We start from the raw sequence: 23942 nt of genomic DNA on the forward strand, positions 1-23942 counted from the left end.
TAGGGTAAGTAATTGCCTCAGGTTGCACAGGATTGAATCAGGTTTTGAATTGCTATCCTCAGAGTTCCCTTCCACTATGTCTAAGAACATCCAAACCGAGGCACCTGGGTGGCTCAGTCGGTTAAGCGTGCGACTTAGGCGCAGGTCATGATCTCACAGCTCGTGAGTTCGAGTCCCGCATCAGGTTCTGTGGTGACAGCTCGGAGCCTGGAGCCTGTTTCAGATTCTGTGTCTCCCTCTCTTTCTGCCCCTCCCCCACTCATGCACGCACTCTCTCTCTCCCCCGAAAATAAATATTTTTTAAAAATTAAAAAAAAAAAAAAAAAAACGAACTTCCAAACCTATGCTTGCATGCTTAATTCCCTGTTTCATTTTTCGGTAAATGTTGTTTGCGTTTTAAATGGCATTTCAGTAACTAAAACATTTTCTTTCATTTTTTTTTTAAACCATTTTTCAGTTTCCCTTTCAAGACAATCTCTTTCAATCCATGTATTACCCTCTCCAGCTGAAGTTTTTGGAGACTGTGCACACTTTATGTGGACGAATCCCACAAGTGTTTTTGAAGCAAATCGAGAAAACAATGAAAAGGGCTTACGAGAAACACGTCATCATCCATGTGGGCCCCAACCAGATGCACTGAATATTTTTCATATTGTTGCAAGTGGATTGGGCATCTCAAGAACAAGGACGTGTCCATCTTTAAGCTGCCTGGGTCTCTTTCATGTGAATATTTAATGGTGCTCTGTGACAATTGCGTTTTAAAAACTTCGTTAAATGTTGATGAATTAGTCGCCCCTAAAAGGAAATGTGCTTTAATTTTTTCTAAAATGGTATTTATCTCTCTCTTTTTAAAAAAAAAATATTATTACACACTTAGCATTGTTCAAGCAGGTTGAGCTAGCTGTGAAGAGGAACTTTTGTGAGCCTTCCATTTCCTGTTCAGTGTCTGAGACAATGTCAGAGGCATCTCGTGTTGTATATTTATCTAGTATTCTTGAGACTCTTTCTATGTCAATGACTCCCCCATACCCTTCTTGTAAAAGTAATACATGCTTGTTGTAAAACAGAAAAATGTTCAAAGGTTGTAGAGGAGTGGGGCGCCTGGGTGGCTCAGTTGGTTAAGTGTGTAACCCTTGATTTTAGCTCAGGTCATGATCTCACGTTTGGTGAGTTTAAGCCCCGCGTTGGGCTCTGCTCTGACAGTGTGGAGCCTGCTTGGGATTCTGTCTCCCTCTCTCTGTCTCTGCCCCTCCCCTGCTTGCTGTCTATCTCTCTCTCAAAATAAATAAAAATAAACCTTAAAAAAAAAAAAGTTTGTAGAGGATGTAGGCCAGTGGACCAAAATCAAGATTAGATTAGCCATAATCCTACCAACCAGTTATTTTAAAGGTAGTTACTTCCAGCCTTTTTTTTCTACTCGTATATTTATTTGTTGGTTGTCTTTTCCATTGTAATACATATCTGAAACAGGTAGTTTGAGTAAAAGCTGGCCCCTATGCTGAGATTTTTATGTTGAGACAAAAATTTAGACAAAATGATTGTATTTACAGAGCTGGAAGAAGTATTCAAATTTCAACTAATTGGGCAGTGTTAAAGGATGAAGCATATCTGGGGGTATTTTTTAAGAAAAATTGTTTAGATTAGTGGAAGGTTAAATCATAAGAAATATTTATGCAACCATACCTTCTGAAAGGAAATTCAGTCATTGTGTTAAACGCAAGGGGTCAGTTTAACAGAGATGTGTTTTTGTGTTTAACTACAGACAAAAACACCTTATCTCTTACTTTCATAGGTGTGACCTTCTTTCTTCTTTAAACTCTTGGGCAACGGTTGGAAATTGAAGGCCAACTTCAAACTTACATGTACAGAATAGATAGTTCAGCTGATTCCATTGGCAAGAAAATTCAACCTCCTACCAGCCTTGGAAAGGTCTCTTTAAATGTTTTTTCTTCTCTAGGCTGACCCATCCATTAGCCAAGGAACTGAGCAGGTCTTATCACCTAGCTACAGTAGAGGAAATTCTATATTCCCCAGAGGGATCTGACTTAATCCCTTGTTGCTCCTGTAGCTGGTAACAGGGTAAGAACATTTTTTATAATGCTTTATTTATCTCAAAAACCTTGTGCCTAAATGATCTTGATGTTTGCAACAGCCTAATGAACTTAGTAGGGACCTCTGTCATTGGACAAAGAAGGAAATTGTAACCCAAAGAAACAAGCATACCCAATATAATTGCTGTTCTGTAACACATACAGGTATGTATAAGATGCATCCTCTTTTACAGAGGAAGTTTGGAGACAAAAATATTAAATACTTTTCATCATATATAGACAGTAATCTAAAAGTATAAAATGAAAAATAATATTTTGTTAATGCAAATATGGTATGCTATATATTGGAACCTGGTAGGATATCATAGGTACTATATCCACAGAAGAAATCTTAACCGTGCAAAAATATATGAAAACCTCAGCACTACAAAGAAATATGTAGATGCCAATTAATATTGGGATATAGTACCATTATGGTAGTAGCAAATTTTAAAATGTTAAAGTATTAGCCCATACCCTCCTTTTGATCAGTTGGGTGTCAGGTGATTTATTTTTGTTAAGGAAATTACCATTAAGATGTGGAACTCTTCACTGTTATATTTTATGTTTCCTCATTTCACCATTAAAGGTGATGTCATTCGTTAGTTTATGTCTAAAGTCTGTGGAGGAATTTTTGGATTGTCTTTTGGATGGAGGAAAAGTACCCTACATACCCACAAATATGGTTTTACTGAAAGAGCCAGGATGTGAACATGATTGCCTGACTTCCATTCCAGTTTTGCTACATGTTCAGCATGGCCACCAAACCCTACAAACGTCATTCACATTTTTGGTGGTTTATAAACCTAAAAAAGTTCTATTCCTCCTCTGGTGAGTCCTACAAAAAATGTGCTATAAAGACTTTGAATATAGAAACGCCTTTTCTTTTATGAGAATCTTACCCGCAACTCTTAACTATTGGTTCTGGTCTGAATACATAGAATCAGATTTCCAGCAAAGGTCCATGATACAATTCTAGAACATTCTAGAATGATGCATGATGGGAATGTGAAACCTTAGAATTTAGTGTGGTTTTCTGCCTTGGAATTTCTTCATGGTATCCTGAAATTTTGAGGTGAGTCTGGTGGAGAATCTGCAGTTAATTTTCTCTCGCAATCCCTACTACCTGAAAATGCTAATTGTTTTCCATCCAGTATATTACCACGAGGTGGTGTTTCCTCTGCCTTTGATAATTCCCAGACAACTACTACATTAATGCCTTTGAAATCTGGGAACCACAGATTTTAATTTGGTGGACTCCTAAAACATGTACCCTGTGATCTGAAGTTTGCCATAGGTTAGGTTGTTCCATATGGCACGTAGAATCTATACAGGAAGAGCATGACACTGGTTCTGTCATCCCCTCTTCTTGTTTCCTTCAGAATTCTATTCAAACACATGTGACTACAGAGTTCCACTGGAAAAATGAAAGAACAGGGTCTGAGAGCAAAATGTAACAGTATTGTTGTATGCATTGAGACTGAGACGTTCAGTAGTAGGGTCACTAGAAATGCTTACAATATTTTTCTTGCTGAGTTTTTCTTTTCTAATATAAACCTCAGAAATTGTGACTTACATTGAAAATTTCAACATTAAAAAAAATTAACTGGCTAGAAAATATGTTCAAGTTTTCCTTCAACTTCCTGAATGACAGTTTAGCATTTCAGGGTATGACACTCCAGCTTTGCTATTTATTTGAAATGTCTAATACATATTCAGGACTTCCATTGCAAATTGTGACTATGGGTGGATTTATTATTGAAATTGGTATTTATATGGACTCATCCAGGTTGGAGAGTATTTATCTTATTACAATTATGGTGTTGATAAAACAAGCATGCCATACAAAAACTTATTCACGGTCACAAAATAGGGATCCGGTGATAGAGTAATTACTCCAACCCACCTGGAGGACAGGACAACATTTGTACAAATTTAGGTTTATGTACAAATTTTGCCTGTTATTTATACAAAAAAAAAGATAGGTTGCATATGTTGGATAAGCTAACATGAACAGGATTTTATGACTGAAATTAGAAACACACTGAGTTCAGAATTATGTTGGATGCCATGGGGGTACAAATTATTATATCATCAATTAGTATTATGGTAAGCAAGCTTTCTTAGGTTTTTCTGTTTCTTGGGTCCTATGTTTTCATCTCCCTTTCACTTCTGCTTTTCCCTTCCTGTCTTTGATGCAGGCTTCTAAGTATTACCAAGAGGCTTGGTGCTAGTGGCAGAGTGACAGAACTTGGGGAACCCTGTGCAGGCAGAAGGAAGTTCTAATCCTTAGATGGAATCTTTATGATAAGAAATTTTCAAAAAAATTTACAAACCATGCAACACATACATAGACATATACACACACGCACCGCACATGCCTTTTACAGAAAGAGCTCTGTGAATCCGTTGTGCTCTGTGAATTGAATTATAGAGAGTGACACCTTAGGTCAACTCATTTCACAGTGACAGCGCTGGTATTTGAAGCTGATGAGATTTCTCTGCCAAACAGAGAAAGTTATCCTAGTTTTTGTTCTTCCCAGGTCAAAACTGGAAATAGTCTCGTGAGTCCTCAAGAAAAAGCACTGGTGTTTGTGTCACCGTATGCCTGAGTATGTAAGAATCTGGTGCGGTTTCTGCATCATTAGTTTCACATTTGTGTTGTCCCTGGAAAGTGCGCCCGTTGTTTATAGGTCCCAAGGAAACCCCGAGTAGATTTTTTATGTTGGAAAACTTATTTCTTAGTGATTTTTCTTTGGGAAGAAATGCACGTTAAAAAAACAACACTCCAAAGAAAATTAATTGTTACAGCAAATTAAAAGAAACAGAAATATTATGATTTAATTACTTGTCCTTTTGAATGCCATCTCTTGTTTTATCGATTTCTTGTTGTTTTTGTTTTTGTTTTTTTAAATTAAAAGCTTTAAAAAAGACATGTCTTTTTTGGTGTTATTTTGGAAGTGTGTTTCTTTTCTTTTATAAGACTTCAAGTTTACGGGGCGGCTGGGTGGCTCAGTCGGTTAAGCGTCCAACGTTGGCTCAGGTCATGATCTCACAGTTTGTGGGTTCGAGCCCTGCCTTGTGCTCTGTGCTGACACCTCGGAGCCTGGAGCCTGTTTCAGATTCTGTGTCTCCTTCTGTCTCTGCCCCTCCCCTGCTTGTGCTCTGTCTCTCTCTCTCTGTCAAAAATAAATAAACATTTAAAAAAAAATTTTTTTAAGATTTCAAGCTTAAAATTTTATATTAAATAGTAATATTTAATTCCTTCCTTTTAAGGATTGGTGAAGTAATATTTGGTTTGGTAAACAGCTTAGCCTATTTTTAAAAATCATTAAAACTTTGCTTCATTTTAAAAAATGCCGTATTATAGGGGTGCCTGCTGGATTGATCCACAGAGCATGTGACTCCTGGTCTCAGGGTTGTGAGTTTGAGCCCTATAAAATTAAAAAAAAGTGTTTTTCAAATGCCATACTATAAATTATATGCTGTTTGGTTTTAATGGTGTTTTGTGTTTGAGATACGAGGAGAATTTGGAGGATGTAAAAATCAGTTGTCCCCATTCCCACATTTTATTTAGCAAAGTTGAAACTTACTTGTAAAGCTAGTAACATATCAAAAATAACTGAACTGTACCATGAGTTTTTGAGTCTTTATAAAGGTTTTCCCCCCAATCCCTAATCTCTTTTTTAAAATCAGCACAAAGTACTCCATGCATCTACTGAGTTCCCTCCTTATATTTTAAAACATTTAAAAAGCTAAGATACTTGAATATGTTTTTCTGGAACAAGTGGGAACCCACAACCAATTATTATGTGACATATAAGCTTCAGGAACTACATGCAGTTTACATTGAGTTTAAATCCTAGTCCCACCATTCTCAGCCTGACCCTCTTTCCACTTCATACTTCCCACCTACTAGGACAGGGCTGAGGATGACTCTCCTTCTGGATTGTGATAAGAAATAAACACAGAGACACAAAATTTCAAAATTTGTAAAATTCCTTGTTTGTGGAACTCTACCTCCACTAAGTAAATGGCTAATAGATTTGAAAAAAAAATTTTTTAAGTCTATTTATTTATTTTGGGAGAGAGCCTGTGTGCACAAGCATGAGCGAGCAGAGGAGGGGCAAAGAGGGGGGGGGGAGAGAGAGAATCCCAAGCAGGCCGTGCACTGCCAGCATAGAGCCTGACGCAGGGCGGCTCGAACTCGAAAAACGTGAGGTCATGGCCTGAGCCAAAATCAAGGGTTGGAGGCTTAACCAACTGAGCCACCCAGGTACCCCTGGCTAGTGGATTTTTAAAAGATATCAGATTGAAGGGATGCCAGCTGAATTGTCTGCCGTGATGTCAGAGATTTTACTCACCGGAACATCGACACGCTGAAGTTCTGCTTTACAGGAACATAGGTGGAAATGTTTGAGACTCTCTGGCTTCAGTAGTTTTACCCTTCCCAAAGCAATCCTATTTTAGTTGGCTTTCTTATCAAGTCCTTAAGCTGGAACACAGTTCAAAAGTAGCTCTCTGGTATGCCATCATGATCCTATGGTATTCCCCTTCCTTCTCCTCCTTTGTTTTATAAGCTGGTAAACGTCACCAGCATCCATCCCCTCGCTGCCTCATTCCAGAAACCTGGCTGTTATTCTTTACTCTCATCTGCTTCCTCTCCCTCCTTGCACACCACCCTCCTTGTTGAATCATCATTTCCCCACTAAAACACCCCACCCCTGATACCAGTTTCTGCGGTAGCAAAAACCCTTCATACTGTAAGTGACCACACACAACTTCAACCAGTACAGGAAAGCCAGAGAATACCTCCAGAATATTAAGAGTCCACTTCCTGTATTTATCCTCACTTTTGCCTCCATTGAAACTAGTACTGTCTGCGGTCTTTTGATCTCTGGCCTGGATTGTTGTTCTCATGCCTGTCTTATCTCTGCATTCATTCTGGCCCCCTCCAAACCACAACCCACCCCACTGTGTGTGAAGAGTGGTTCCTTTGCTCCTATGATAATGTCCAAACTTCTTTCCAAACTGCCCAGAAGTCCCTGTGTGATCTTACCTTCTGCCTATCTTCCTGGCCTTGTTTGAGTTATTCTTCTCCACTCCACTAATCATCACTTATGCTGGCTTGTTTTCCCTTTCTTTAAGAAGCCAAACTCTTACCCATCAAGAGACTCTGCATGTGCCTGGAATCCTCCAACCTGCAAATTCACCTGGCAAATTTCTAGTATCCTTCAGGTCTTGACTTAAATACCATTTTCTCAGAAACCTTCTTGGATCCCCAACCCTCCCCCCTTCCCCCCACCACACTGCCATAGGGGCAGGTCCTCCTCTTACATTCATTCATGTCAACCTTTTCCTTTGCAGTGTATATTATAATAGCAACAATACTTATTTGTGTAGAACTTATAGTTTATTGACTGCCTTCCCCACTAGACACAATGTTCCTTGAAGGTATGTATATTCCTTGCTGATCTTGTTCCCTGTTCTATGCCCATCACCTTACTCAATGACTAATACATTTCTGGTGCTCAAAATATATTTATTGAGAATAAATGAGGTGATTGTGCTGCATCATGAATTGGGACCAATTCCTATCCACAAAACTTCATGACACTCTACTGACTTTTGAGTGTTGTTCTCAAAAACTATTTTTTTCCTGTAAATGTTCAGGGTTCTAGGTTATAATACCCTATCCTCTAAAGTCTCATTCATTGAAAGTATATTGATTCATTGAATTTCTTGGAGATTTACTAGCTTGTCCTAAAAGTGACATGGTTGGGTTAGATAATGTTTAAATTCCTTTCTACTTAAATGCTCTGTGTTTCCATAATCTGTTTTTTGTGGCTCTCTTGTGGACATTTGTAGGATTTTGGCTGCCTGGAAACCACACCACGCATGGTCCAATTTCTGAATTAGTTAAAACTTTTTCAATTGCAAGTGACAGCAAATACAATTCAAATTAATACACAGGAAAAGACACAGAGAGAGGGAGACAGAGAGAGAGAGAATGTATTGCCTCATGTGAGTGAAAAGTCCAGAAATAGCTCTGAATTCAAGGCTTAAGTGATGCCAAGGGAAATGTATCATTTTAACAATGCTTTTTTTCATTAATATTTTATTGAAAACCACACATCCTTCTAGGATTCCAGCCATAAAACTTTCATGTCATTTCAATAGAATCAGTCCATCTTTGGAAAAATACATTGTCTCCATGTCCAGCTGAAAAATTGTATTGTCAACCTGGGTCAAGACATCAAGAAAAGTGTTCTCCTGGTGTATGTTTTAAAATTAATGTATCTTTTTCCCTTCATTGAGAACTACCATTGACCAAATAAGGCTCTCATACCAGAAATGACTCACCAACTAATATGAATGGATGATGCAGTGGGGGGTGCATTCTCATAACTATTGGACAAGAGTATTTTATCACCATCCCCCCAGTCCACAGTCCCATAGACTCTGAGAGGTGAGAGTCAAAATCATGATCATAGATGTGTCTTCTCAGGCTAGAACTATAAAGAGACTCTTGGGAATGACTTTGCCTGTTTATTGAGCATTTAGATCTTGTCAGAATAATAGCACTTCTTGATTCATAGGGACACGTGTACCCCAATGTTTGTAGCAGCCGTTTCAACAATAACCAAATTGTGGAAAGAGCCTAAATGCCCATCAACTGATGAATGGATAAAGAAGATGTGGTTTATGTATATGATGGAATACTACTTGGCAATGGGAAAGAATGAAATCATGCCAATTGCACGAATGTGGATAGAACTGGAAGGTATTATTCTGAGTGAAATAAGTCAGCCAGAGGACAGATACCATATATTTTTGCTCATATGTGGATCTTGAGAAACTTAGCAGAAGACCATGGGGGAAGGGAAAGGGAAAAAATAGTTACAAACAGAGAGGGAGAGAGGCAAACCATAAGAGACTCTTAAATACAAAGAACAAATGGAAGGTGGATGATGGTGTGGGGGAGAGGGGAAAATGGGTGATGGGCATTGAGGAGGGCACTTGTTGGGATGAACACTGGGTGTTGCATTGTAAGTGATGAACCACGGGAATCTACCCCAAATACCAAGAGCACACTTTACACGGTGTATGTTAGCCAATTTGACAATAAATTATATTTAAAATAATAATAAATTTTTAAAAATATATATATTTTTTAAGGATTGCTACTCTGTGCTTTGGGTCTAGTGACAGAACAAGTCTAAATATCATATTAGGAAATTGAGTTCTCCTGCATCTAAATTATTGTTATTAGATATGATTGCAAGCAGACAGACTTAAAGGAAAAATAAAAGAGCTGATACCAGCTTTGGCATGTTTAAATCTTGATAGTTGTTTATAAGTGTTCCCCTGATATTCTGCTATTGTCTGCATGTGCATGGTTGTGTAGGAGAGAGCTAACATCAAACCAAGAAGCTGTGTTCAAGTGAGAGGAAATTTAAACTTCTTAAGGTTACTATCGGTCTGTTTAGTTGTTACAGTATCTGGCATGTAATTGATGACCAGTACAGAATGCCCTCCCTTGTTTCCTTAATACACATTATTTCCATGCATGTCAGCTTGAAATCTAATTTCCAGCCCCTGGGACTCTGCCTGAAGGTTCTATTTCCACTGCAGCCTGCTCCTGCTCATCTATGGACAGGCTGGAAGTGTTGGAAAATTAACACATCTGAGAGTAGCCCTCAACCATTGATTGACAGGGCTTGGTGGATACATACCCCAGCTCTCTCTCCTCTCAGGTTGAGTGACACTTGGTTTTCTGTCCCAGAATTCTCCACTCTTGAGAGAGAGCCCAAACTACTCACACAGAATTCTTCACAGAAAGAGCGCTCAAACTCCCCACACAGTAATTTCCTTGATAATATATTATCTTTTAATATATAATGAAATTCAGATTGCATTTATTTATTTATCTTTAATATAATTTTTTGTCATGTTTGCTAACATGTTCACTTCCTTCCCTTCCCTGTCTCACTTTCTCCTCTTCTACTGGTGTTTCCTTGGATTTGGCCCCAAATAAACCACTTGTACTCAAATCTTTGTTTCATCATCTGCAACTGATAAATTTTTCATGCCAATAAAAAATAAAAATTAATACTTATGATCTTATTTTACTTATTATGAATTTAATTCTTCTCTTTCCCCCAGTGTGACTCCCCCTCCCACTTTCTCTCCCCTTTTCCCTGTTCCTCCTCTTCCTTTTTTTCTCCTCCTTCTGTCTCTTCTTTTTCTTCTTCTTCCCTTTTGCCTTCTTCTTCATCTCTGTTTGCATTTGGGAAGATTTTAATTAAGCCCCCACACAAAATATTTGGAAACTAGAATTCTTATACATCCTCCTATTGAGTTTTCTCCCATCACAGGATTTTACTAGCTATTATTATTGTACATATTCAAGCTGTATAACATTTATACTCTGAGCTGTAGCATGGTTATTACTTCCATTATATTATAAATAAGCTTAGTTGGATGTTTTTATTGATCTTCAAAGATTCCCAAATGCTTTGAGTTCCATTATCCTTTATTTCCTTTTTAAGGTATGCATTTAAAATACATTATATTTTGGACTTGGGTTTTTATTTTGTTTGTTAGGTTTATGAGTTATATTTAGCTAGTCATTAATAGTTTTGTATAACTTTGTCATGGGTAATAACTGAAATACCATAAACTACTCATATTTAAAAGGTATAGTTAGATTGGTTGTACCTTATGTATGCTCACTTGAAACCATCTTCACAAGGTAACAAATATTTCATCACCTCTAATAGTCTCTAATCTAAGAGTCTCTTCATACCCCTTTCAATCTATCTCATTTCCCATCTGTGTCCCTGGCTAACTGTTGATCTACTTCCTGTTACTGTACATGAGTTTGCAGGTTCTAGGATTATATATAAATGAAGTCACACAATATGTGCTCTTTGCTTGACTTCTTTCACTCAGCATAATTGAGATTAGCCCACATTGTTGCATGTATTAATAGTTCATTCCTTTTTACTATTGAGTAATATTTCTTTCTATGGATTAACCATAATATGTTTGCTCATTCTCCTGTTGATGGATTTGCTTGTCTCCAGTTTGGGGATTTACAAATAAAGCTGTTACGGACATTCATGAACAAGTTTTTGGACATTTTTTTTTTCCTCTCGGTCAAAAACTAGGAATGAAATAGGTGAGGGGCACCTGGGTGGCTCAGTCTGTTAAGGGTCCTACTTCAGCTCAGGTCATGATCTCACAGCTCATGGGTTTGAGCCCTGTGTTGGACTCTGTGCTGACAGCTTGGAGCCAGGAGCCTGCTTAGGATTCTGTCTGCCCCTCCCTTGCTTGCTCTCTCTCTCTCTCTCTCTCTCAAATATAAAATAAAACAAAACAAAAATTTTTAAAAAATGAAATAGGTGAGTAGTACAGTAGTACAGTAAGTGTATGTGTAATTTTTCAAGGAACTGCTAAACTGTCTCCCAAAGTGGTTGTACCATTTACATTCCCGCTAGTACTTCCAGTTGCCCCACGTTTTTGCCAAGATTGTGTGGACAATCTTTTTAATTTTAGCCAATTTAAGTGAGTATGAAGTTATGCCTTATTGTGTTGTTTTTAATGTTTGTTTATTTATTTATTTTGAGAGGTGTGGAGGGGCAGACAGAGGGAGAAAGAATCCAATGCAGGCTCCAAATTCAGTGTGGGGCCTGACATGGGCCAGAACTCTCGAACCATGAGATCGTGACCTGAGCCAAAATCAAGAGTTGAACACTAACCGACAAAACCACCCAGGCGTCCCACCTATTGTGGTCTTAAGTTGTGTTTTCCTAGTGACTAATGATATTGAGCATCCTCTCATGTGTTCATCTGACATTCATATATCTTTATAGATAAAATATTTAAAATATCTTTTCCATTTTTTAAAAAAATCAGGTTGTTAATATCATATTGAATTTTGGGAGTCTTTACATAGTCTGGATATAAATTCTTTGATATATGTGCTACAAATATTTTTTCTTAATCTATGGTTTGCCTTTTCATTTTCTTAATGGGGCTCCATTAATGCATTTTCTTTTTTTTTTTAATTTTTTTTAATGTTTATTTATTTTTGAGGCAGAAAGAGACAGAGCATGAATGGGGGAGGGTCAGAGAGGGAGACAGAATCCCAAACAGGCTCCAGGCTCTGAGCTGTCAGCACAGAGCCCCATGCGGGGCTCGAACTCACAGACCGCAAGATCATGACCTGAGCCGAAGTCGACTGAGCCACCCAGGTACCCCATTAATGCATTTTCTAAGAGCAAAAGTTTTTTATTGTTAAAGTCCAGTTTGTCAATTTTTTCTGTTTTATGCTTTGTGTTTTAAGAAGTGATTGCCTATCCCAGGTTACAAAAATAATCTCCTGGTTTTGTATTCAAATATTGTATAGTTTTATGTTTTATACTGCAGGGACTGAATGTGTCCCTCCAAAATTCTTCTGTTAGAATCCTAACCCCCATGTGATGGTATTAGAAGGTGTGTCCTTTGGGGCGCCTGGGTGGCGCAGTCGGTTAAGCGTCCGACTTCAGCCAGGTCACGATCTCGCGGTCCGGGAGTTCGAGCCCCGCGTCAGGCTCTGGGCTGATGGCTCAGAGCCTGGAGCCTGTTTCCGATTCTGTGTCTCCCTCTCTCTCTGCCCCTCCCCCGTTCATGCTCTGTCTCTCTCTGTCCCAAAAATAAATAAACGTTGAAAAAAAAATTAAAAAAAAAAAGAAGGTGTGTCCTTTGAAAGGTAATTAAGTCATGAGGGTAGTTTAATGCTCTTACAAAAAGAAACATAAGAGACATTTCTCTCTCAGCCATGTGAGGATACATGATCCATTTTTAGTTAATTTTTATGTATATGGAAAGAGATAAGGTTTGATGTTCATTGATTTCCGTATGGTATTCAGTTGATTCAGCAATCGATCCTACTGACTTGTGTTTAGCTAGACATTAATGATTAGATCAACATTGAATAAGGAGAATCAAAGGCAACAGGCCCTCCATTCATTCATTCATTCATTCAATTAATATTTATTGAGTGTCTATTAAGTGCTAAAGTCACTAGTATGCTTTGGAGATCCATGATAAATAAGATACAATCCCAAATTTCAAATAGATTACATTTTAATTGAGGATATAAATATAAAATTACAATGTGATAGGAGAAAAGTGTACTGGAGCTGTGTGTTCATTTCAAGGTCAATTTAAAAAGTCATAAATTGGGAGACACCTGGGTGACTCAGTTGGTTGGGCGTCTGACTTCGGCTCGGGTCATGATCTCACGGTTTGTGAGTTCCAGCCCCATGTTGGGCTCTGTGCTGACAGCTCAGAGCCTGGAGCCTGCTTCGGATTCTGTGTCTCCTTCTATCTCTGCCCCTGCCCCGCTTGTGCTTTGTCTCTCTCTGTCTCTCAAAAATAAATAAATGTAAAAAAAAAATTTTTTTTTTGAAAAGTCACAGCTTGGGGCACCCGGGTAACTCAATCGTTAAGTGTCCAACTCTTGATTTCCACTCAGGTCATGATCTTACAGTTGTGGGATCAAGCCCCACATCAAACTCCAAGCTGAGCACGAAGCCTGCTTAAGATTCTCTCTCCCTCTCTCTCTGACCCTCTCCACTGCTCGTGCATGCTTTCTCTGTGTGTTAAAATAAATAAGTAAACGTTTAAAAAATAAAAATAAGGGCGCTTGGGTGGCTCAGTTAAGCGTCCTTCTCTTGATTTCAGCTTATGTAATGATCTCGCAGTTCATAAGTTCGAGCCCCACATCAAGCTCTGCACTGAGAGTGCGGAGCCTGCTTGGGATTCTGTGTCTGTCTCTCTCTCTGCCCCTCCCCCTCAAAAATAAATAAAGAAAGTTAAAAAAATTTTTTAAATAAAAATAGGGGCACCTGGCTGGCTCAGTCGGTTGAGCATCCAACTTCAGCCCAGGTCAAGATCTCATCATTAGTGACTTTGAGCCCCATCAGACTCACTGCTGTCAATGCAGAGCCTGCTTTGGATCCTCTGTCCCCCTCGCTCTCTCTCTGTCCCCCCTACCTGTCTCTCTCTCTCTCTCTCTCTCTCTCTTCCTCTCTCAAAAATAAAGAAACATTTAAAAAATAATAAAAATAAAAAGTCATAGCTAGCTAGTATTTAAAAAAATGAAATAGAATATCAGTGCATATTAATATTGTTTTACAAAATCACATTTTAATTTCTTATATCTTTCGTGTATTTCTTATATGCGTATTCGGTTTCAATATAAAATGAATTTTTTACTTCCATTCTTGGTCAAAAATGTTTTGGAGTCTCTATGTTAGAGATGTATACAAAGTGTTAGGCAAGCCGATGAAAGAAGCAATAAATATCTAGCACAGCGTTGGGGAACACTCAACACAGAAGGGACAACATTTGAGCAGAGTCTTAAGGGAATGATTAGGTGAAGGGCATGGCAAGGAGAAAGGGTAGCACGTGCAAAGGCCTAGGAGTGGGCACAGTAACAGCAGATGCCAGGAATTGTTGGAATTCTGTGTCAGGGAAGGAAAGAATGCCAGCAGGTGTCCCAGGGCAGAGAATGGGTGTAACAAGATGAGACCAAAAAGATAGTCTGGGGAGATACTACAAAGGATCTTTATGACATACTGGTAAGATTAGCTTTAGTCCCTGGGCTTGTGTTTCTCAAAGTGTGGTCCCAGAGATCACTTTTATTAGACTCAACTTGGGCAGTAGTTCTGAAAATGTTGTTTCTGAACCAGTAATATCGGTAGCATTGGTATTACCTGGGAAGTTGTTAGAAATACAGATCTTGGGCCTCACTCCAGATCTGCATCAGAAATTTTGGGGGTGAGGTGCAGACATCTGCGATTTTTTGTTTTATGTTTGTTTCGAGAGAGAGAAAGAGAGAGAGCGCCTGCACATGTGAGTAGGGGGGGCGGGAAGAATCTTAAGCAGGCTCCATGCTCAGCACAGAGTTCGGCACGAGGATTGATCCCATGACCCTGGGATCATTACCTGAGCCAAAATCAAAGTGGAATGTTCAACTGAGCCATTCACGGGACCCAGACAGCTGTATTTTAATAAGCCCTCCAGGTAGTTCTGATCAGCCTGAAATTTGAGCACCACTGATGAAGGAGTTTGCTAAAATGGGGATTCCTGGCTCCCCTGCTCCAGGCCTGCTAAATCACATTCTGTGGGGTAAGGACCCAGAATACCTATTTTTATCAAGCTCTCCTAGTGATTCTAATGTACCCTAAATTTTGAGAATAACAGGTCTCGATGGAATGTCATCCGATGGAGATTTTAGGATGCCAGAGGAAATGACAGGAACTAGGGCATCACTAAAAGAATGTGCTGCTCTGGGATCCTGGAAGAGAAGACTGGACAAGACACCATGGTGATTTTGACAAACATAAATTGAATCATGCCATTCCTTGCTTGAAACTTTCCGCTATCACCTTTTTTTTTTTTTTAAGTTTATTTTCAGAGAGAGCGAGTGGGAGTGAGCTTAAGTGGAGGAGGGGCAGAGAGGGAGAAATAGAGAGAGAGAATCCCAAGCAGGCTCCATGTTGTCAGGACAGAGTCCCACACAGGGCCCTAAGCCACCAACTGTGAGATCATGACCTGAGCTGAAATCATGAGTTGGACGCTGAACCACCTGAGCCACCCAGGTGCCCCATCCACTATCTATCACCTTAAGATGACAACCAAACTGCTGAGGATGTCTTAGGAGGACCGACAGCGTCTGGCTTACCCCTCGCTGCCCTTGCTCTGTTCTCCAGTCACCCATGGTGCTCCAGCCGTCTTCCAGGTTCCTAGAGCACACCATGTCCTTTCTTTTCTCAAAGCCTTTGTCCCTTGTTTCCCCAGCTCTTCCCCAACATGGCTTAGGTCTCAACCCAAATGTCACCTCTCCAGAGAAAACTTCCTCGATCATTCATCCAGACTGGCTTGCCCACATGGCCCTCATATCATATTATCCTGTTTATTTCCTTCACAGTGCTTACTACAGTCTACAATACGTGGGCTTTTATGTAATTGTCTATTTCCTTTACATTTCTCTGTCCTACTAGAATGTAAGATCCGTGACAACAAGGATCCTGTCTGCCTTGTTCACCACTGTCTCCACAGATCAGTGCCTAGTATAAAGTACACACTCAGGAAATATTCAGGCCCTACTTACTCCACCCCCTTGCGCGTGGTAACACTATAAAATCCACATGCAATAAGGCAATTGCAAATGAGACATACCTGGTGACAAGCCAGAAAACAGCCAGATCCAAGCAACGGCAAGGTCATCATCCTAAGTGGGGAGTGTTCCCACAGGCTGAGGGTGCCTCCTGGAGACCAGCGAGGTTGGGGCAGCTTGAAGAAGGGCTTGAAAGCAGTGGTGGGAGATGAGGTTGGAGGGATCAGGAGTGGCAGAGTGGCCCGCTGGAGGAACTGTGGTTTTTACTCTAAGGGAAATGAGGAGTAGCTGCAGGGCTACTTGCAGAGTGGTAGGACATGATCTGATCTTATTAAAACAATCCTGGCTGTTGTGTTGAAAGCAAGGCCAGATGGCAGGAGGGCTGGTGGAGGCTGGTGTCATAATACAGGTGAGACACATGTAAGCACCTAATACATATCTGGAAAGACTTACAGCAAACTCATCATGCTTCCTATAGTTGTGGTAGGTATTGGGTGGGGCAGAGGGTCCTAAGAGACTTTTACTTGCCCTGTATTTTTTGAATTGTTTGATGAAACACTATTTACCTGCTATTCGAGGAGTTAAAATTTACTGTTATTATTTTTATTATAAATACTAATATTTTTTACCACCCCTTCCAGGAAAATTCAGTCTCAAGCCAGTTAAATGTGTCCAAGGAAAGAAGGAATCTGCAAGGGCATGGGGGGAGGTAGCCTGGGGCATGGTGTCAGGGCCCAAGAGAGGTAAGATGGGCTACTCTTAAAGGGATTGGCAATGGTAACAGGTTGGTCACATACCAGGAGGACTTCTCCAATAAAAAAATATTTTGAGGACAGTGGCAGCAGGTTTTTACTGTTGGAGACTTGTACATGTGGAAAGGGAGAAAACTAGAATGAGTCCCCAGTGTTGGGTTGGAATTGGAAGCTGTGAACTCTTGGTTCCAAATATATGCTGATATAGATAGATACAGAAATAAATGTGGATGTGTGTGTATATGAATACATGTGTATATTCTCTAGCTCTGTCTGCTAATAGGGTCCAGGAGCAATAACTGATCAATGGCAACAAGTATGCTAGCAGTCTTGTTTAGATTCCTAAATAGCACTAAAAGGAATCAGGATTTCTTAGAGAAATGACCAATTCCAGGTCTGAGGAAGGGAAGAGACTCAAGATGAGCCCGGAATAGTGTTGTACCAGAAAATGAAGATGTCCTCTAAGAATGATGGGAACATGTTAGAAGGACACAGAAGCCAGCTGGATGAAGGTCCTACTGGCCAAGTCTAGAACAATTTAGGTATCAAAATAAATAGTTATAGTAATGAATTACGACCCATTAAATAGGAATCCATGAGTCCAAACTACTATAAGTTAAAAAAACAAATAAATGCGAGGAGATGATGCTTCCCTTATGTTATATTGCCAACTAATAAATGTAAAGTGAGTGATGGGATTAGAAACCCACCATTTGGCAACCCTCATAGTAATACTTAATTCAACCCAGAATGATCAATGGATATGAAAACTGAAGAGTGAAAGCTTAATGAGAAATGGGATATTTACAAAGCTTCAAAGTCCCTTGCCACAAAGCACTTTTAATTACTATAGTTAGCTGAACAGTAGCCCCCTAAGTAATATGTCCATGTCCTAATCCCTGGAACCTGTGATTGTTACCTTACTGGGAAAAAGGGTCTTTGCAGATGTAATTTAAGTATCTTGAGCTGAGGAGACCACCCTGGCTTATCTAGGTGGGCCTTAACTCCAAAAACCAATGTCCTTTTAAGAGTAAGGTCAAGGGAGATTTGACAGACAGATGAAGAGGCAAGTGACCACGGAGGTAAAAATTAGACTGATGCAGGCAGCTACGTGTCAGGGAATGCCAACAGTCAGCAGAGGAAGAGGTAAAGAATGGATTCATCCCTAGAGCCTCCAGGGGGTGTAGCCCTACTGACACCTTGGTCTCACATTCCTGGCTTCCGGAAATGTGAGAAAATACATTTCTGCTGGTATAAGCTACCCAGTTTGTGGTAACTTATTACAGCAGCTACAGTAAACTCACCCAATTCCAACGGGGAAAGGGCAATCTTACAGAGGAGAAATCTGGCAAATACTACCTTAACCACATGATCCAAGTGAATGTTACATCATCAGTAATGAGACAAATTGAAACTGTGGGTCACCCACTAGGATGGAATGAGAAGACCACAGTATCCCTTCTACGACATTCCTGACAGAGATGCATCACCTGAATCTAATCACGAAGAAATGTCACACAAACCCAAAATGAGAGACAGTCTACAATTGTAATCTTCAACAGGGTCAAGGTAATGGAAGTCTCCTCAGTCTGAAGGAGACTAAAGAGACCTCACAACTGAATGCAACAGGTGCTCCAGGACTAGATATTTCTCTTAGAAATGGACACACTGAGTCAACTGGTGTAACTTAAACAGGTTATGAGGATCGGATTGAGATAATCTATGACTGCCAACTTCCCGATCTTGATAGTATTGTGGTTATGAGCAGATGGCCTTGTAGGACTTGCATACTAAGGGGAATGTCATTTCAGGAGCCTTGGGGGAATGTGTTTGGCCACTTACACTCAAGGGCTTTTTAAAAACACGGCCTTTGTGTTCTACTTGCAACTTTTTTATGAGTCTGACTTTTTTTTCTTAACAAAAGGAAACAAAATCGCAAATGTTGTAATTCTTAATCTAAGTAACAATAGCTAACGTTGATTGAATCAGATCATTTGCTGGATTCTCACAGCAAACCTATGAGCGAGGTACTTCTACTGTCTCCAATTTGCAGATGAGGAAGTTGGGGCATTTTGATATTAATCATTTACCAGAGTTCACACAGCTAGGACGTGATAAGCCAGGAATTGAACCCAGATCTATTTGATGTTAGACCCTTTTCTTTTGACCAGTAAACCATTCAATATTATCATATTCAATTATTGAATGTTATATGTGTATAGATATTAAGAAGGGTTCTGTGGAGAAACAGAACCAAAAGGGTGTGTGTGTGTGTGTGTGTGTGTGTGTGTGTGTGTGTGTGTGTTTATTATAAGGAATTGGTTTACAATAATTGGTTATTGTGGAGGCTGGAAAGCCGCAAGATCAGCAGGGTCAGTCTGCAGGCTGGAGACTCAGGAGAGCCAGTAGTTTTATTCCAGTTTGAGTCGGAAGGTCCGGGAGAGCCAATGGTGTAGTTCTAGTCCAAAGGCCAATAGACCTGAGACCCAGGAAAAGTCAGTGTTTCAGCTTGAATCTAAAGGCAGGAACAAAGCCAACAACCCAGTTACAGAGTCATTGGGCAGGAAGAATTTTCTCATACCTGGTAAGGTGGGCAGGAGGGAGGTATTAGCTTTATTGGTTTATTCAGGCTTTCAAAGGATTGGATGAGACCCCCTCAAATTAGGGAGGGCAGTTTGCTTTAGTCTACTGATTTAAACGTGACTCTCATCCAAAAACACCGGGAATCATGTTTGACTGAGTATCTGGGCACTCTGTAACCCAGAGAAGTTGACATGCAAAATTAACCATCACAGTATATATACATATAATATATGAGAGAGAAAGACAGAAAGAGAGAGAGAGAGGGAGAGAGAGAGAGAGAGAAAGACAGACACTAGGCTAAACAGTGGACTTTGATAGCAAGAATTGATTAGCACCTATCCAGCCCCGCCTGAGGAAGAGAGCAAGGTGTGGTTTCTTGCACACGCTGGAAGACTGTACTCTCACATAGGATGGGATGGTGTTTCTAAACAACATGCACAGTCAACATGAACTTTCTCTCAGATTACTCATTGGCTCAGGCTCTTGTGTGAGTTTGGTTAGGGTCAATCAGGCCCCTTGTTGTAGTCATTTCTTGGGGTCTCTGATCACTACTCCCCTCACCTCTCGGAATTCTTCATTGCCTGGCCCTGTTGCCCCACATTCATGGAGAAAGCAATCAGGTTTACACCAGGAGACCCTGCTTTCCAGGCCACAGTTGAGAGGGCACTTGTCCCATGTTAGGTTGTGATTGAGAGATACTGACTGGTTAGTTATCTTAGCAAGTCCTTGGAAATGAGAACACCTTTTTGTGAGCTTTCCTTGAAAAGCTTACAGACAAGAGAAGGTAGTAGAAATGAACACACTGGCTGGGAGCCAGATGTTTTGGGTTCTGATGCTGTTTTGCCAGACTAGCTTTCTACACCTCAACTTTCCCATTTGTAAAATGTCAGGGTTGGAGAGGCCTTCTGAGATCCCGCCCTCTCTAACTTCCTGGGTGCTTATGTAAGACAATCCCAATCATGATGATAATAAAAATAGAAGTCACGTTAAGTGAGTGCTTACAAGTTCTCTGGCACCGTGCTACATGTTTGATATTCACCATTTCACTCAAGTCTTGGGGTGGGGGGGAGTTTACAAACCTCCATTTTATAGGTGAAGAAACTGAGGCTCTGTGAGTTTAAATCACTAGCCCAAAGCCACACAGGAAGTAGTTGAGTTGGACTTCGAATCCAGATGGCTACAATCCCGAAATTTTCATCTCTTTTTTGTATGCATTGCTTCTTTTTAAGGTGGGTCAAGGACGAGCCTTGGGTTCAGGCAGGGAGGTATTTTTGTTATGATTATTAATAACACAGAGTGTGTTGGGTTTTTTGTTTTTTATGCGTACTCTGACCGCTGTGTGTATACACTCAATTCTTCCAGCACCTGTACAAGGTGGTCGGTACTAGTGCCATCCTCACACGGGCGGGGAAAGTAAGGCTCAGAGAGGCTCTGTAAATGGCTCAACATCACACAGCTAGCAAAAGATAAGGACTCAAATCCTGGGAATTGGCCAGGAGCACCCCGCCGCGACCACTCTAGCTGGAACAGGGGCGCGGCGGGCCGTCGCCAGGGGAGAGGCGGGGCGTCCGGCGCCTGCCGGGTCTGTGGGACAGCCCTGGCGGCCCGCCTCCGCCGCGCACGCGCTCTCGGGCTCGGCTCGGGGCGCGCGGCGGGCGCGAGGACGGCGGCAGGGAGCGTGCGCGCGGTGACGTGCCGGGCGCCATGTTGGAGGGCTGGTGGTAGCGGCTCGGGGAGGTGTTCGCTCTCTCGGTCTCGCTCTCTCGCTCGCTTCCCCCGGCTCCCTTCGGTGCCCCCCCCGGTCGCCTGCGTGCCGGAGTGTGTGCGAGGGAGGGGGAGGGCGTCGGGGGGGTGGGGGGAGGCGTTCCGGTCCCCGGGAGACCCGCGGAGGGAGGCGGAGGCTGCGAGGGACTCCGGGAAGCCATGGACGTCGAGAGGCTGCAGGAGGCGCTGAAAGGTGGGGGTAGCTGCCCCCTCTCCCTTCTTCTTTACCCTCCACAGCTCCTTCTGCTGTTTTTCTGGGCTGGGGGCTCCGAGGGGCCGGGCCGGGGGAGGGGGGGTTGCGCTTCCCCGGCTCCCATCCCCCTCCCACTTCCCCAGGGGCGGGGAGCCCTGTGGGCAGCTCCCTCCCACCCCGCTCTGGGCTTTGTGTCGGCCGCCGGCGTCTGGGCTGGGGGAGGGGAGCCGGGGAAGCTCTGGTAGGGGCCCCAGCCTCTCGCCGACCCCTCTGGGGTGAGGTCGTGGGTCCGCAGCCCCGTTCCAGGCAGGCTCCGTTCTCTGTCAGGCCCCCGTTCGCCAGGCGTCGGGCTAAGAGAAAAAGTAGAAGGTTTGGTGGGGGGGTGGCGGGGAGAGGGCGGTAGAGCAACTTTAAAGAGTCTCAGGAAGTCTTTTTCAGAGCTTCTGAAGTCATTCCTCCACGCGCCCTGATTCTAAGGTGGTCTCCTTCCACGCAACAGGCTTGAGAACCTTGGTTCTCAAACTTCGAATACCGTGTGATTTCAGCATTTTCGGAATTATGAATTGACATCCAAAATCATTTGGGAACGGCTACGTTAGGTAGCTGCAGTTTCTTAAGACGCAGGTTTATGAACTTAACGTAGATAAACAGTGTGTGGAAGTTGGGGCCTGTGATTTGTATTTTAACTGGTTTCCCAGATGAATGTGATGTTGGTGTTCCTCCGGACCACACTTTGAGAAACACCACATTAAGGCTTTGTGGAGAGGTTGAGTGCCCCCTTTAGGGGGATTCTTGTTTCGTGTGAAGAGACAAATGTTGGAACTAGAACTTTGGGAGTCAGAGGTAGCTAGTTGGTTGAGAGGCTGATTTTTTTTTTTTTTTTTTTTTTAATAATTGCTTCTTAATATTTGACGAAGGACTGGGAGGAAAGTTTGTTTTTGTAGTGCTTTGGAGATGGTTGATGGCCTTTGAGAAACACTGATAACTTTTCTTTTTTCCCTTATCTAGATTTTGAGAAGAGGGGAAAAAAGGAAGTTTGTCCTGTCCTGGATCAGTTTCTTTGTCATGTAGCCAAGACTGGAGAAACAATGTGAGTTGAAAACATGTATTAGTTGTTACGGTCCTGTGTATCATTCAGAATCGCTTAGGAAAGGGAAAAAAACTGTTTCAGAAGTAGTGAATAATACGTGTGTCCAAACTGTACAAGCTGCAGTTATTAAAGCATTTACTAAATGCATATACTTTAGTTGCTTTATGTATACTCTGTAATGTTTTAAAAATTTGTTAAAATTTTCTTTCTATCTATGCTTTTGTACATTTAGAATTTATTAGTGTGAAGAGCTAGAGAAAAGAATGCCTATTCCGTCTGTTATGACCCTTTTGGCTATAACAAACAGACTTATTTCCAAAATTTTGTGGCTTTGATTCTGTCTCAAATTTTTTTTTTTGGTGGTGGTATTTTCCAATATTGTCCTGTATCCAACCTTTTGTTGTCATATTTATATATTTGAGTGTTTGAAGTGTCATTTCTATTTATTCTCTTGAGAACTTCTGGTGATTATCTGACAATTTCCAGATGCTACAGTTTTGACTGTCCTGTAAACTTTCTAGGATAGCTAACTTGTTACATATGCTCAGCATTTTATTAGGCTTGTTTCCAAATGTTGTGAATCTGAAACTTAAACTATGAAGTTTATTTTCAAAAGGATCCTTCCATCTCATTGTGTGTGTAGTTTATGTTGCAGGAGTTGTTTTCACCATCACCAAGTTAATTTGTAGAAAGTAGTGCAGATTTGTGACTTCCTTGTACTCTTCTCTTTGGGTAGGGGGTGGGGAGCAGGAAGGAGAAAGATTTCTTTGGGTGCAGTGTTAATAAGTGAGCGTTCTTTTGGCTCCCTTATGTCCTTTTTGTACAGTTTCTTTTGAGGCCTACTATAAGAGTTGTAAGGTTTAGCAAGTGATAACTGCTTTCTTTGGCTTTATTAGCCAATGTTCATTTCTCACAAGATTGGCTTGTGGCTCTAGTGTGTGTAGCCTTCTAATAACTAGCCTAATTTAGAAAGGAAAAAGATACTCTGATTGAGTGGTCATGTAGACAAACTGAATCTCTGCAGTGCTTTATTAAAATTATCATCAGCTTAAGAATCTGATGTATTCAGTCTTACATTTTTATTTATTCCACTTAAAAAATGGAATCCTTTAGGGGAAAAATCATTTTTGCCTCTGAATTACTCTTAGAGCATCTTTTAAAAATTGATGGAACATAACTCACTGGTATTTATGTAGATAAGCTTAAAAATGACTAGATGCCAGGTTTCAAAAAGAAATTAATCCCTAAATGGTAAATACTCTGATTGCCACTGTTTCTTTTGAATTGTTAGTTGTTC

General features: G+C 40.9%; 2 protein-coding genes across 2 annotated transcripts in view; both read left to right on the top strand.

Moving 5' to 3' along the window:
* Positions 1 to 1100, top strand: part of GXYLT2 (glucoside xylosyltransferase 2) — a 75546-nt gene extending 74446 nt beyond the window's left edge. Inside the window, exon 8 of the mRNA XM_032592489.1 lies at positions 458 to 1100. Within this exon, the coding sequence (XP_032448380.1) occupies positions 458 to 640 (183 nt within the window). The 3' untranslated portion in view covers positions 641 to 1100. The remainder of the gene's footprint in view (positions 1 to 457) is intronic.
* Positions 1101 to 21303: 20203 nt separating this feature from the next.
* Positions 21304 to 23942, top strand: part of PPP4R2 (protein phosphatase 4 regulatory subunit 2) — a 53882-nt gene continuing 51243 nt past the window's right edge. Inside the window, exons 1-2 of the mRNA XM_030307249.2 lie at positions 21304 to 21555; positions 22564 to 22645. Coding sequence (XP_030163109.1) covers positions 21522 to 21555; positions 22564 to 22645 — 116 coding nt within the window. The 5' untranslated portion in view covers positions 21304 to 21521. The remainder of the gene's footprint in view (positions 21556 to 22563; positions 22646 to 23942) is intronic.

The sequence above is a fragment of the Lynx canadensis genome, chromosome A2 (assembly GCF_007474595.2).
Source record: "Lynx canadensis isolate LIC74 chromosome A2, mLynCan4.pri.v2, whole genome shotgun sequence".
Classification (NCBI taxonomy): Eukaryota; Metazoa; Chordata; class Mammalia; order Carnivora; family Felidae; genus Lynx; species Lynx canadensis.